Raw genomic sequence first — 15,159 nt, 5'->3', positions numbered from 1 at the left:
GGAGGCACAGTGAATGGGAAGGAACCAGAAGGGCACTGAAGGGTTCGGGGAAGAAGTCAGGGAGGGCTTCCTGGAGAAGGTGATGTCTGAGTCCTGTCTTAAGGGAAAGGAGCAAGGATAAAGGATTAGTTTGGTGGGGGAGAAGCACTGAACACCCCTTTGCAGGAGCTGATCTCGCCATATGCCAGGCATTGTTCTAAGCGCTTTGTAGGTCTTAACTCCTTTTATCCTCACAAGACTCCTATGAGGCAGGCGCTGTTTGTATCTCCATTTAATATATGCAGAAAGTGGGCACAGAGAGTTAATTAGCATGTCCAAGATCACCAGCTCGTAAAGGGGAAGAGCTGAAGAGCCAAACCTCAGACTAACCTGAGGATCGTGCTTGCAACTATGTTGCTGTCCTGCTCTGCCGAGAGAAGGTTCAGGGTCAGAGCCTTTATCAGAGCCGGAATTTAATTACATCATTTCTTTTTCATTGTACGAACTGTTGTAAATTTCTTTTACCTGTGCAAATTATTTATTTTCCCCATATGATAGTGACATAAGGGCTTGTAAGTGCGTTTATTTTCTTACCTTTCTATTATCGTAAAATATACACGATAAGAAATTAAGTGTGCAATTCAGTGGCGTTAGGTATATTCATGATCCTGTGCAACCATCACCAGTATCCACTTCCAGGACTTTTTCGTCATCCAGAACAGAAACTCATTACTCAGAAGCTCCATACTCATTAAGCCATAACTTCTCGTTCTCTTTTTTCTTTAGCCCATGGTACCCATTATCTTACTTTCTGTCTCTATGAATTTGCATATTCTGAGCACCTCATGGGAGTGGAATCATTCAATATTTATCTTTTTTTATTTAGCTTATTTCACTTAGCATGCTGTTTTCAAAAATCATCCATGTTAGAGCATACATCAGAATTTCACGCCTTTGATGGCTTCCATTGATGGCTATACCAACTTCCCTTACGCATTCACCCATTGATGGACATTTAGTTTGTGTCCACTTTTTGGCCATTGTGAATAATGCTGCTGTGGGCATAGATGTGCACCTTTTGTATGGATATGTTTTCGATGCTCACCGACACTTTTTAACCTTATTGATAATAGCCATTTGAACAGATGTGAGATGGTATCTCATTGTGGCTTTAATTTCTAGTTCTCTGATGATTAGTGACACTGAACAGTTTTTTTCCTTTTTTTCTTTTAGTAAGTCATATATGCATAGATCATGAATACATTTATGCCTTTGTGGGGTTCAGTGTGTTGATTATTTGTACAAATTGGAGTGCTTACATCCTACTAATTAACACAGGTTTCACCTCATTTACTTAATCACAGTGTTAAGGCATTGGTGTTCAATACTTGATAGATTTGACTTGTACCCTTGCAATATGCTTCATAGGTGTGGTCCCCCCACTAATCCTGCCTATATGGAACCACTCCCCTCCCTTCCCATCCCTCTCTGGTTCCCTCCTTCATCCTGGGCTATAGCTGTGATTCATCTCTCATATGAAAGTGTGAGTGATTATATGAATACCTTTTGTATTTGTTGGCCATTTGCATGTCTTCTTTTGAGAAATGTCTATCCAGGTGGTCTGCTCCTTTTTCAATCAGGTTATTTGTTTCCTTGCTATTGAGTTGTTTAAGTTCCTTGTATGTTTTGGATATTAACATATTCTCCCGTTCCCTAGACTATCTCTTCACTCCGTTGATTGTCTCCTTTGCTATGAAGGAGCTTTTTATTTAGATGTAATCCCATTTGTCTATTTTGGCTTGTGTCGCCTGTGTCTTTGCAGTTTTGATTTATATCCCCTGATGGCTAATGATGCTGGGCATCTTTTTGTGTGTGTCCGTCTTCTTTGGAGAAATGCCCATATCAATCCTTTGTCCATCTTTTTTAATTGGGTTGTCTATTTATGTTCTTTATATAAGTTTTTTTATATACTTAGAATACAAGGCCCTTATAAGATATGTGATTTACAAATTTTTCCCATTTTGTGGGTTGTCATTTCACTTTTATGTCGGTATGCTTTGAAGCACCAAACCTTTTAATTTTGATGAAGTCCAGCTTATCTTTGCTTCCTTTGGTTTCTTATGCTTTTGCTGTCATATCTAAGAAACTTTGTGTGATCCAGGATCACAGATATGTTTGCCTGTGTATTATGCTAAGAGTTTTATAGTTTAATCTTTTACATTTATACCTTTGATCCATTTTGAGTTAATTTTTTATGGTGTTAGGTTGGAGTCCAAGTTCATTCTTTTGCATGTGGATATCCAGTTGTTCCAGCACCATTTGTTGGAAAGACTATTCTTTCTCCCACTGAATTGTCTTGGCATCCCTGTCAAAGGTCATTTGACCATAAATGTATGAGCTTAGTTCTGGACTCTCTATTCTGTTCCACTGGTCTCTATGACTATCCATACATCATCACCACCCAGCCCTGATTACTTTAGCTTTGTAGTAAATTTTGAAATTGGGAATTGTCAGTCCTCCAACTCTGTCCTTGTTTTTGAAGATCGTTCTTTTGCCTTTCACTTCTACATAGATTTTAAGATTGGCTTGTCAGTCTCAGAAGATAGCTGGGATTTTGACAGACCTCGTGCTGAATCTGTAGATGAATCTGGGGAGTGTTGCCATCTGAACAATATTAAGATTTCCAATCCATAAACATAAAATGTCTTCCTAGTTATTGAAACCTTTAGTTGATTTCAATTATGTTTTACAGTTTGAAACGTACAAGTCTTGCTTTGTTTCATTCCGTTTATTCTTAATTTGTTATTTTCTATATTATTTGTACCTATATTTAAAAATATAAAATGTTTTAGGCGCAGTTGAATCCCAACTCAACCCCTTAATGTATGGTCCTGCGCAAGCCCCCTCACTTTCTGCCTCTTAACAAGTTTCTCTTCTGAAAAATGGGGACAATAATCTCTACCTCACAGTTTTGACAGCAGGAGTAAATGAGACGACGTAAGTGCCCAGCACAGTGCCTCACACATAAAGCGCCTTCTCCTTCTTGGCCACCTTCACCGTGCAAAACCTAAGACAATAAGGTCCAGAAGAATGCTCACATTGAGTCCCTGTGGAGAATTTCTCCATGACTTTGTATATACTCAGAGCTGAGTCCACATTTGGAGGGGTTTTGTGAAAGCCCCGTGTCTCCCCGCCAAGGGAAAAAGTAAGGAGTCTACCCTTACTTGAGGTAGATTTTCTCTTGTTTCACTGCAAAAGGACATTATTGACTTTCTATGACTTTCCTGCTCATAACCTCATTTATTCAGCATAGACCTGTGAGTATGTTTTAGCATTTTTCCATGTTTCAATGAGAAGATGAAGACTCTGAGTAGTGAAGTGACTAGTCAGGGGCGCACAGTCATCAAGTAGCACAGTGGGGACCTGAGCCCTAGGCTGTCTGGCTCAGGCCCAAAGCTTTTGGCTTTGCTTTTGCCCTTGCTGTGAAGACTCCTCAGTCTCAATACATTCCCTTAAAGGGAGGTGTGTACTCCTCCGAAACCCCAGCCAGGGCTCCAGGACCTCAGTAGTGATGGGTACAAGTTCCTGCTTCTTGCAGGGCAGCTGGAAGGAAAGCAGAGTCAAGGACAAAGCTTTGAACCCAAAGTTCTTGGTAAGGACATCGGGGCATCTGTGGACTAGGGATGGAAAATATACACCTTTATTTTCCTTTACCTCTTATTGAAATTTAGCATTTCCTTTCGTTTTTAATGTAGACAACAACCTGTAGTATTATTGGCAATACCTATAAATTTTTCACCAATAGAAATTGCAGACATTTTTGTGTTCCTTCACAATTGCTACCAATATCATGAATCATTATTGACATTACTAGATTTGCTGCTGAATCCTGTTATTTAATGCAGTAGTATAGAGTCATGTACACAACTGTATCCTAATGCCTTAATATTTTAATAACTATAACAAATAAAATTGATTTCCTTTGTAAGTCTCTGCATTTTATTATTCAGAGAAAGGTCCACTGACCATCCAGGCAGTTCATCTCCTGGTCTAAGAAAATAAGTCCAAATTGACCTAATGTCAGACAGGTGACCATTATTTTTCCAGTGGAATGTGAACCAGACTCTGAACCTGTTTCCTTCCATTCTTTTTCCCCAGCAGAGGTCCGGCCCAGTGGGAGACCTGTCAACACTGCCCGAGAACCGCCACTCACACAAGCCTCGGGTATGTACAGTCCAGATCACTGGCTCGAGAAACTGATATTACTTTTTTCACTTCGTTAGCCAGAACCATGTACTTGAATTTCTGAGTGCCCAGTGGAAGGGAATAAAAACTATCTACAGACCCAGATACATAGACCCAGGTCCTGCTCAGAAATGGTGACATTTTCAAGACAAGTATAGTGTCTTTGAAAATGTCACATCCAGAACTAGACACAGATGCACATGCATAACCTGACCAAGGCAAAATTGTCGTAGACTATCGTGTCCACTTCTGAACCTTCTACTTTTATTTTCCACATCAGCGTGTGTTTTGGTACAGGACGCAAGACTAGATTTGGCATCATGAACTCAATTTAAGTGCTATTTTGGTCCCTGACCAACTGTGTCCTTGGGCAAATGAACTTCGCCTTAAAGCTCCATTTTGCCTTCTGGTTAAAAAAAGGTTCGCAGACCAGGCAAAGTGGCTCATGCCTGTAATCCCAGCACTCTGGGAGGCTGAGATGGATCACTTGAGCACTGGAGATCAAGACTAGCATAGGTAACACAATGAGACCCCAGCTCCACAAAAAACTTAAAAGTTATCTAGGCATGGTGGGGCATGCCTGTAGTCCCAGCTGCTCAGAAGGCTGAGGTTGGAGGGTGAGGATTGCCTGAGCCCAGGAGTTCAAGGTTGCAGAGAGCTATGATGGTACCACTGTACTGCAGCCTGGGTGGTAGGGACCCTGTTTCAAAAAAAAAAGTGGGTATCATAATACTTGCCATAGAGAATTATTACAAGGGTAAATGATAGTTTTAATACGTGCTTTTTTCACCCAACATCTTGTAGCATACACTTTACATTAGATCATTTATCTTCTACAGTAACGCTAATGAGGTAAGTGGGATATCCCCCCAGATGGGGACTACAGGTGTAGACTGTGCGGGTGAGAAATTTAAGGCTCTTGGGCAGCACCTGTGGCTCAAGGAGTAGGGTGCCAGCCCCATATACGGGAGGTGGTGGGTTCAAACCCAGCCCCGGCCCCCCCAAAAAAAAACTGCAAAAAAAAAAAGAAGAAAGAAAGAAATTTAAGGCTCTGGCACATGATCAAACAACTGATAAAGGACAGAGCTAAGATCATAACCCAGATCTATCCGACTTGGTTAGCCCATGTCTGTACATCACGCCATACTGACATGGCAACTCACTCTCTCTCCTCACTGTTTCCCTTGCTCCATCTTTTACACCTCTTCACTCTTTTTTTTCCCTCTTTTCTTCTTTCTTCTCTCCCTTCTTTCTAGCTTCCTCTCTTCCTTTCTTTCTTTAATTTTATTTTTAATCAAAAATAATGAATGAAAAATAATAATTGTATGTATTTGTGGGGTACACCGTGATGTTGTGATATGTGTATACATTGTGGGGTGATTAAATCAAGCTAAGTAACATATCCATTGCCTCCTCTGGTTCTCATTTTCTTATGGTGAGAGCATTTAAAATCTACTCTTTCAGCAATTTTAAAATATACAGCATATTATTATTAACTACAGTCACCGCACTGTGCAAAAAGTTTTCTTACTAGGGCGGCACCTGTGGCTCAGTGAATAGGGCACCGGCCCCATATACCAAGGGTGGCGGGTTCAAACCCAACCCGGTCAAACTAACACAAAAAAATAGCCAGGCATTGTGGTGGGTACCTGTAGTCCTAGCTACTTGGGAGGCTGAAGCAAGAGAATCGCCTAAGCCCAGGAGTTGGAGGTTGCTGTGAGCTGTGTGACATCACAGCACTCTACACAGGGTGACAAAGTGAGACTCTGTCTCTATTAAAAAAAAAAAAGTTTTCTTACTAAAATTTTATACCCTTTGACGACATCTACCCAGCCTCTGTAACCACTATTCTACTCTCTGCTTCTATGAGTCCAAGATTTTTAGAACCCATATATAAGCAAGATCAGGCAGCATTTGTTTTGGTAAGGGCATTGAGGCATCTGTGGACTAGAGATGGAAAATATACGTCCTTATTTTCTTTTACCTTTTACTGAAATGTAACATTTCCTTTAATTTTTAATGTAGACAAAAACCTGTAGTGTAATTGGCAATACCTATGAATTTGTCGCCAGTAGAAACTGCGGACATTTTTGTGTTATTTTCCAATGTTACCAATATCATGCAATAATGCCTTCTAGGTTCATCCACATTGTTGCAAAAGACAGAATTTCCTTCTTTTTAAGAGCTGTAGTATCCCATTGCTTATCTGTATCCCATTTTCTTTATCTATTACTTCATTGATAGACACGTAGATTGTTTCCCTGTCTTGGCTATTTTGAGTAGTGCTGCAGTGCAAATATCTATTGGACATACTGATTTTAATGACCTCCACCCAGCCACTCTGAAACACAAGAGGATCGCAGGAGGCTGGAGCCTTCTACCAGCCCCTACCCCACACGTTAGGCTTTGAGGAAAAGGAAACAATCTCAGAGAGTGAACGAGGGTCAGTCATCAGATGGCCCCAATTCCACCAGTGCACACACAGTTCTTCTTACATCTGTTTCTCAATTCCTCTAGTTCCTGGGGATGTTTTTGCCAAGAATTCTCTGTGGAAAGGGGCCTATGAGTACCAGGGGAAGAAGCAGCCGGCCATGCTCAGAGTGACTGGTTTCCAGGTTGCCAACAGCAAGGTCAATGCCACCATGATTGACCACAGTGGTGTGGAGCTTCACTTGGCTGGTAAGAAGCAGGCACCTCTGTCAAAGCAGCAGACGTGGTCAGGGAGGATGGCAAGGATGAGCCTAATGTCATCCCATGATACTGTCACACAAGGCGTAGACATGTCTGGTGGTCAGGGAACAAGAAGATGGCTAATCATATTTATTTGCATGAGAAAGCACCACCAGTCCATAGGAAATGGTTAGCTGGCAAACATCAACGGTGTGGAAAAGAGACTGATATCCCTTAAATTGAGCCAAAAAGTTGGGACAGATGGGCAGCACCTGTAGCTCAGTGGGTAGGGCACCAGCCACATACACCCAGGCTGGCAAGTTCAAACCCGGCCCAGACCAGCTAAACAATAATGACAACTGCAAGAAAAAATAGCCAGGCGTTGTGGTGGGTATCTGTAGTCCCAGCCACTTGGGAGGCTGAGGTGAGAGAATCGCTTAAGCCCGAGAGTTTGAGGTTGCTGTGAGCTATGATGCCTCTGCACTCTACCGAGGGAGATACAATGAGACTCTGTCTCAAAAAAAAAAAAAATTGGGGCAGAGGGTTCTTAGAAGCCAAAGAAGTACAGTCAACAAACAAAATAAATATTTTTCAGCAGTAATCAAAAAGAAAATAAAAGTAAACACAAAATGTCATTTTCCATTTGTCTGTCAACTCAGAGTTCTTTAAAGTGGTAACCCTTAGCTGTTTGGGTTCAGCAGTGATCAAAGTCTAAAATAATACCATTCTAGAAAACAATTGGGCAGTCTTTGTCAAGATCCTTGAAAATGTTGGACCCATCAATTACATTTCCAACAATTTTTATCGTAAGAAATTGAAATGAAGGGAGTCAAACATTTAAGATAAAGGATGTTCCCATTACAGGGGACACTTGTATTATATGGAAACTGGAACTAGAAAACATGCCCGAAATAAAGAAATGGTATTTTAATTATAATATATCCACTGGGTAAAATAGTATGCCAATTTGGGGACAAACATAGCCATTATAATGTACATTAAATGACTTCTAGTTTTTAAGGCAAAAAATTTATATTGATAAGAAAGAAAACTGGAAGCATTTACACCAGCATATCAGCAGTGTCTATTTCCCTGTAGTAATACAGCTGGAAGGATTTTATTTTTCTTCATGAATCTCTGCATTTTCCAAAATGGCCCCAATTTTCAATCTTTCTATAATGAGAAAAAGTAACTATCTGAGGAAACAAGTATTTAAATAGATGGATAGCTAGGTGGATGCCTGAGAGAATGAATGAGCGTTAAACATAGTAATACGTGTACACAACCCCACATATAAGCAGCTCATTCAAACATGCACACACATACACAATTATACAGTTCTATTCCCTCGGTTGCTCTAATACCACGTACACAGTCATAAACACACTGACGTCCCCCCATGTGCATGAATGCCTTCATGCCTTCCTGTACCCGCTGAATGACAAACATACCCATGCATTGAAAGGTTACTAGACATAAAATAAAATCCTCATATGTGTGTCTAAAAATTGGATGACAGTCTCAGCCCAGTAATCCAGTTATTAACACACTCAGGCACATTCTTTGATGCTTTCACATTCAGCCTGTAAAGACTCACATGAAACAACAGAAACACTAGACTTACCTCTTAAAAATATGCAGGGGGTGTTTATACATCTACACTTGAAATTCCACTCAAAACTCACATCCACATGCCCACAAATTTGGGTTTTGTTCTCAGATCTTTCCAATATTATCCCTGAACTTTCTTTTCCCCAGGAATTTATAAGAAAGAAGATTTCCATCTGCTGCTCCAAGTGTACCAGATCACAGGGCCCGTGGAGATCTTTGTGAACAAGTTCAAAGATGATCACTGGGCTTTAGATGGGCATGTAAGTCTGACAGATTGACCCCCTCTACTCTGCCCCATCCCTCATCCCCAAGTCACTGCCAGAAGGAGGGGGACAGAAGGCTGTGGAAATTCTTAGGATCAACGTGGAGACCCGGAAGGTTTCCTGTGGGGCCAAGACTGAGAGCAGCACAGGAGTCCACGCTGCCATTGAAGCAGGCAAAGGAAAATACAAAAAGAGACAGAGGATTCAGAGTCAGAGGGTCCCTCATCTGGGAGAGATGGAGTGAGCTCAGCCATTGGAGCCCAAAGCAAGCGATTGGAGGTCAGGGCAGAAGAGAGAACTCAAGCACACTGGAGTTGATGGTGTGATGGGTGGGAGCTGGGAGAAGGTGGTGAGTCCCACGTGACAACCTTAGAATCTCCTCACACTTGGTGGATTGTGGGTAATTCATGCAGCTTGAGAGACCAGCACATGGGATGGTGGGACTTTCCTGCATTCCCCATGGGAAAGACTTCCTCCATTCAAGGGCATCCTGAGCTGGAGGCCAGGCCCCCAGTGACACGCCTCCGCCTGTACCTTCCTATTTTACACATAGTCCAGCTGAGCATAGGGTTACCAGCCATGTCCTCGGCTTCCCTGTCTTGTATGGTTGGTATTGGAAGAGGAAGGTGAGAAAGGAGCAAGAGGTCGCGGTGGGCCGGAGCAGCCGAGGGCCGGGGAGTCATGTTGCATCCTCAGGGACAGGATGCCAGTAGGGGCTGTGCACCACTGACTTTGCTTTACAAACACGTCAGGAGAACCAAGAGGATTCTGCAGAGGTGGGCAAGTGCTCCTGGCATGCCCAGGGGTACCTTATGGTTCCCTTTGCGTATCTAAGGCCAGACCACCTTCACAACTGGAGTCCCCAGCTATGCAAGGATAAGAGAACCCAGCATGCTGGGCAGGTCAGCACTGGGACGTGGCGTGCAGGCCTAGGGCAAGGTGAAGATGGCACTCTAGAGGGCGCAGCAGTGGGTGCAGCTGTCATGGTCTTCTACAGCCAGCCATGGTGCAGGGTATGTCTGGGGGTACAGGTGGGGCAGTCAGCCTAGAGCATGCAAGACAGAGGGTGCCCCAGCCATGGAGAATGGGCTGGAAGCAGGCACTGGCACGAGCAGCCTCACAGCATGCCTTCCGTGGCTGAGACCCCCAGCTACGTGGGAGCGTGGCAGGGGCACAGTGACAGAGGGGGATGTCCCCAGCTGCCTCCAAAAAATTAACAGCTATTGGAACTGGGTTGCATCCTCTAAAGTGCTTTTAATCTGCCAGAGACATTTCAATCATGGTTCTGCTTCCTCAGTTTTTCCCCACACCACAATCATAATAAACATTTACTGAGGAATCGAGTAAGTGCTCAGTTCTTTATATTAACATTGTCTGTGTCATCGTGTCATCCTCACAGCACCCCTCTGACACAGGGGCTGTCATTATTCCCATTTTATAAATAAGAAACTATGGCACAGACAGATTAAGTGATGTGACTGGTAGAAGATAAAATCGCTCCCACCTCACACAAGGAGTTGATGCCCCACCCAGCCCCATCCTGGCTAGTCAGTTGCAACCTGATGTGGGCAGTCAGACATCTGTGTGTTGGAACAGTGGGTCAGTGGGTGACACCAGCTGGTCTGACAGCATGGTCTGATGAGCCGATCTTTGGCCAGCCTGACCTAGCCAGCAGGAGTTCTAGATCCTTCTAGCATGCCTTCCATCTTTCTCTCTCTGCTCTACACATTCACAGGTCTCCTCAGAGTCCTCCGGAGGCACCTTCATCTACCAAGGCTCCGTCAAGGGCCAAGGCTTTGGGCAGTTCGGCTTTCAAAGACTTGGTAACTAGCATCTGCCCCTTGGAAGTGGGAGCCCCAGGGCTGGGAGGGAAGCCGTGGGTGGTGGGGGTGGGGGTGGTAGGGATGCACTACAGTCTGAAATGAGATAGCCTCTTTTGGATCAGGTACGCCTTTGAGATTACGAAAAAAACTGTGGAATCTCCCTGCACAAATAACACATTCTCATGACACTCTCAACCTCTGCCAAGCAGTTTCACACTCAGAACCTTGGGGTGAGGACCCCCAGCTCCAGGGACAGTGGGTCTAGACACAGCCCCCAGTGACACTCTCTGGCTGGCCCTCAGGCATTGCCTCTGCCTCAAGGAACAAAGATATCCTGAAGCATTCAACTTGGGGTCCTCAGCAGCACCTTCACCTCCTTAGCGCAGTCCTGGGGGGGCAGGCATTGTTGTCCCCATTCTACAGAGGAAAATACCGAGCATCAGGTTCCCTCGTCTGTCCTAATGTTTCATGTCATCCATGCAAATGCCTACACGTCAGAGCCGGCCTTGACCGAGACCCTCTGGTGGGGGGAGGGGTCTTGACTTCTCAGAAGCAGTGGAGGGGAGACAGGAGATGTCCTGGGTGTATGAGAGCCATGGTATTCCTGGAACTGACGGCCCCAGCCCCAGGGCCCTGCCTGCCAAGGCAGTCCCTTCCATTCCCTCCATCTCTGAGCTCCAGAGGGCATCTCTGCACTAAGCAGCAGCCCACCTCCCTGCCTGCTCACCACACTGCTGCTCCCCAGAGCTGCCTTAGCTTTGCCCTGGGAGCTGCATGGACTAGACCACTGTATGCCACACAGGCCGCAGCCCCCCATCCCAACACACAGGGGAGACCAGTGTTCTGGCTCCCTGTCCCCTCTCAGAGCCCCGGCCCCCTCAGTTAGGGGGGTTCCTAACAGGGGCCACAGGGTCTAACTGTGATCTCCTGAGCCTTCCCAGTGGGGGGAGGGGGGCCAGGAAGGAGGGAAGACCATCCAGAAGGTGACGCATCAAGGTGCCCTCCCACCACCACAGCAGTTGTATCTTCATCTGTCTTAATTTTAGCTTCCTCGTAAGTTTTCAACTGATAAAAAGCTCCTATGGCCAAAAAAGTTTAGAAACTTCTAAGGGGCTACAGGTACCCTTTTAAGATCTCATTCTGTGACGTGGTTTCGGATCCCTCTGCAGAACTTCATCCCCAGGACTGAATACAGTCCTCTGGATGTGATGTGAACGCAAGGCGGAAGCACGTGGGACTTTCTCCGGCGAGGGCAGGGGCGGGCTGAGTGCCTGGGAGGAGGCAGGTGGGGGCTGTGGGCACGCGGCACGCCCCCCTCGGCCCCACCCCTACTGAGCTGGAGAATGGACTAGCCCACTCTACAGACCCCGGCCCCCAGAGCATGCAGAGGCACAGGGTGGCCGGCAGAGGCACAGGGTGGCCGGCGGAGGCCTACACGCCAGCTGTGTTGCTGTGACTTGACTTTGTGCTTTGGAACTTTACAGACCTCAGGCTGTTGGAGTCAGACCCTGAGTCCATTGGCCGCCACTTCGCTTCCAACAGCAGCTCCGTGGCAGCCGCGATCCTGGTGCCTTTCATCGCCCTCATCATCGCGGGCTTTGTGCTCTATCTCTACAAGCACAGGTGCGCAGGGGGAACCGGCGCGGGCCGGGAGGGCGGCAGGCAAGCGCCAGGTGGAGCCTTCTTGGCTCAGGAGAGCTGTCACCTTCTGGAATGAAGAAAGGCCTCCTTCTCGCTTACTGTCCCTCTCTAGACCCTCTAGTCTCTCTGTGTCACCCCCTCTCTCTCTCTGTCATTCCCAGGAGAAGACCCAAAGTTCCGTTCAATGGCTATGCTGGCCATGAGAACACTAATGTCAGGGCCACATTTGAGAACCCAATGTACGACCGCAACATCCAGCCCACAGACATCATGGCCAGCGAGGCGGAGTTCACAGTCAGCACAGTGTGTACCGCGGTATAGCCACCAGACCCGGCCGCCTCCACAGCCACCGAGAGCCCCGCCTCCAGCAGCTGGTGAGACGGGGTTGTGGGAGGCAGACGGGCCTCAGGGGACACAATCAAGGACCAGTGCTTGCGCAGGCGCCCCACACCGCGGTGTGGCACCCACCGGCCGGGCAAGCCTAGCTGGGGAGGACTACACCTGAGGGCGCCAAAGGCGCGGCTAAGCCCCGCCCTCTGCCAGCTCATTGGCGGAATCCCCAAACCATGTGACAAAACTCAGGCCCATAGAAGTGAATCCCCTTGACCAAGGTTACACAGCTGGTAGGGGCAATGATCAGAATCCATTCTCAAGCTGGCTGGCTCTGGAGACTGTGCTCTTAACCCCTGGACCTGGCGAAATGTCTAAGCAGAGTGTATAAGCCAGAGTTCTCCAGAACAATATAATCAGTAGAAGATACTACACACGTATGTATCTATCTCCTCTGGGTCAAGGCCAAGTTCTAGAGAGATACGACAATAGATAGTATCTTTGTATATCTCCATATCTGCACATTTATCTTCTGCAATTGCAAGAGGTATTCAACATGACTTGTATTCATCTTTTATTGGTGTATATTATTACAATTTTAGTACAGTTTTTTTCCTTTCTTAAAATGTGTATGCATGTTTTTGGCACTGTGTGTGTGTGTGTGTGTGTGTGTAGGAAGGCTGTCCAGAAACTTTCCAACCATTGTTAATACGCTTTTTTCACATTACATAGCTGGATACTTTACACACACTATACACACTATCTATGTCTCTCTATCTGAAGATGTATATGCAGCTATAGTTATACATCGAGAAAGAGATGTATATATTTATATATGTACATGTCTTATATACAGAGATAGAGATACAAATAGATATATAGGGTTCCCATAAAGTTTGTGTGCAATTTGTGCAATTTTCAATAGTTGCTTATTTTGAATTGCACGTGGACTTTATGTATACCCTGTATTTATAGAGAGCAAGAGATTTATTTTAAGGAATTTCTTGGCCAGGCAGGCAGGAAATTGCAGCAGGGATTGATAATGTGATGCTGAATCTGATGGCAGCCTGGAGGCAGAAAAAGGACACTCCCCTCTGATAAGATAAATCAGGCCTTACAGGTGATCAGTGGTGAGTCTGAAAATCAAGTCGCTGCAGGAATCATTAACAGTCTAAGAAAAGTCAAGACAACCCCATGACCTGCACACACACACCTTCACTCCACCCCGGGGCTCTATGAGGTCCCAGCTGCCTGTGTGCAGAATGCTCTAGCCTCTGGGTCAGCTGGGTGACTCCAAGTCTAGGAGGCTTTCAAAATTGTCTCTTTGCTAGAAGCCAGGGACTCTAACCTCTTCTGCCCACAGCCAGAGTGCAGGGAAAGCATTGCTTGGCTGAGGGCGGGATGCATGAAGAGCCACACTGAACAGACCCGTATGTTTAAAATGTAGATTAGATGTTAGGTTCAAATGATGCCTAATAAGAACAACTATAATTAAAATTAAAACCCTCTCTAAAGCTGGGGTAGGGGGCTCATATCTGTAACTCCAGCACTTTGGGAGGCCAGGCAGGAGATCCCTTGAGGCCAGAAGGTCAGACCAATCTGGAAAAATAGTGAGAAACATCTTTACAAAAAGTTAAAAAATGCCAGGCATGGTGACATTTGCCTATAGTCCCAGCTACTCAGGCTGAGGCAGTAGGATCACTTGAGTCCAGGAATTTGAGGCTGCAATGAGTTATAATCACACCACTGTACTCTAGCCTGGGCCACAGAACAAAACCCAAACTCTAAAAAAATAAAAACACCCCACCTGGATCAGGGCTGTGTTTTGATCTTTGTGGGCCCCTCCTCCATTAAAAAAAAATAGTTAAAAGTAATACTTTATAACTCTGTTGCTATAAAGATGAATACAATCCAGGCTGGATCCATTATTACATAGCAATTATCATTCTACTCATTTTTTTCTTCTGATTTTGAAAACAATAAAAATAAAACATTTTCCTGGACCCCACCGGCTCACATGTGCCTAATGGGCTGGTTGGTCCTACAAGAGAAAAAGACAACAATTAGAAAGATGGATGTCCTGCTGTGTGTATTCCCTACCTCCACCCCACCCCCAGTTTGGGAAGATTAAAAATGAAAGATGCAGATGGAAGTGACCGATTCTCTGTCCTTCTTTCTCCTTTGCTCCTTCTTTGCTTTCACTCTCTCCTCCCCACCCCCTTGCCTCTCTCTCTGTTTGTCCCCAGCTCCCCACAGGGGCAGGACGCAGGCTCCCAGAGCACAGCGCCCAGTGCCCATCTCCGTCCGTCTCTCCACCCACGTCTGCTACTGCTGGGACTTGCGCCCTTGCCCTGCCACCATCTGCGCCCACCACCCTGGAGAGGACTCCTGCTGTCCCCTGACTGGGGCAGCGAAGGAAGAGGGGCTGCAGACGGAGGAAGGAAGTTATGTTTCTACAACAGCAAAGCAACCTGTGGGTGTGCATGTGTGTGTTCAGGTGTGAGCACACACACACACATGCCACTCCTTCATTCGTGTCCTGTGGAAGAGACACAAAGGCTTCGGGAAGAGACGTGCGTGTGGAAGAGGCCATGTGC

The 15,159-nt window shown here is 45.6% G+C and overlaps 1 protein-coding gene across 1 annotated transcript in view; it reads left to right on the top strand.

Annotated features, from left to right (window-relative positions):
* The window catches only part of CSMD2 (CUB and Sushi multiple domains 2), a 575,968-nt gene extending 563,362 nt beyond the window's left edge, over positions 1–12,606 (top strand). Inside the window, exons 65-70 of the mRNA XM_012812368.1 lie at positions 4,141–4,203; positions 6,742–6,903; positions 8,653–8,765; positions 10,504–10,591; positions 12,076–12,214; positions 12,394–12,606. Of these exons, the coding sequence (XP_012667822.1) occupies positions 4,141–4,203; positions 6,742–6,903; positions 8,653–8,765; positions 10,504–10,591; positions 12,076–12,214; positions 12,394–12,553 (725 nt within the window). The 3' untranslated portion in view covers positions 12,554–12,606. The remainder of the gene's footprint in view (positions 1–4,140; positions 4,204–6,741; positions 6,904–8,652; positions 8,766–10,503; positions 10,592–12,075; positions 12,215–12,393) is intronic.
* The last annotated feature ends 2,553 nt before the right edge of the window (positions 12,607–15,159 follow it).

This window comes from Otolemur garnettii, unplaced genomic scaffold (genome assembly GCF_000181295.1).
Source record: "Otolemur garnettii isolate 467f Iridium unplaced genomic scaffold, OtoGar3 scaffold00204, whole genome shotgun sequence".
NCBI lineage: Eukaryota > Metazoa > Chordata > Mammalia > Primates > Galagidae > Otolemur > Otolemur garnettii.
The sequence above is the reverse complement of the archived record's forward strand: the minus strand, read 5'-3'. Positions and strand labels throughout refer to the sequence as shown.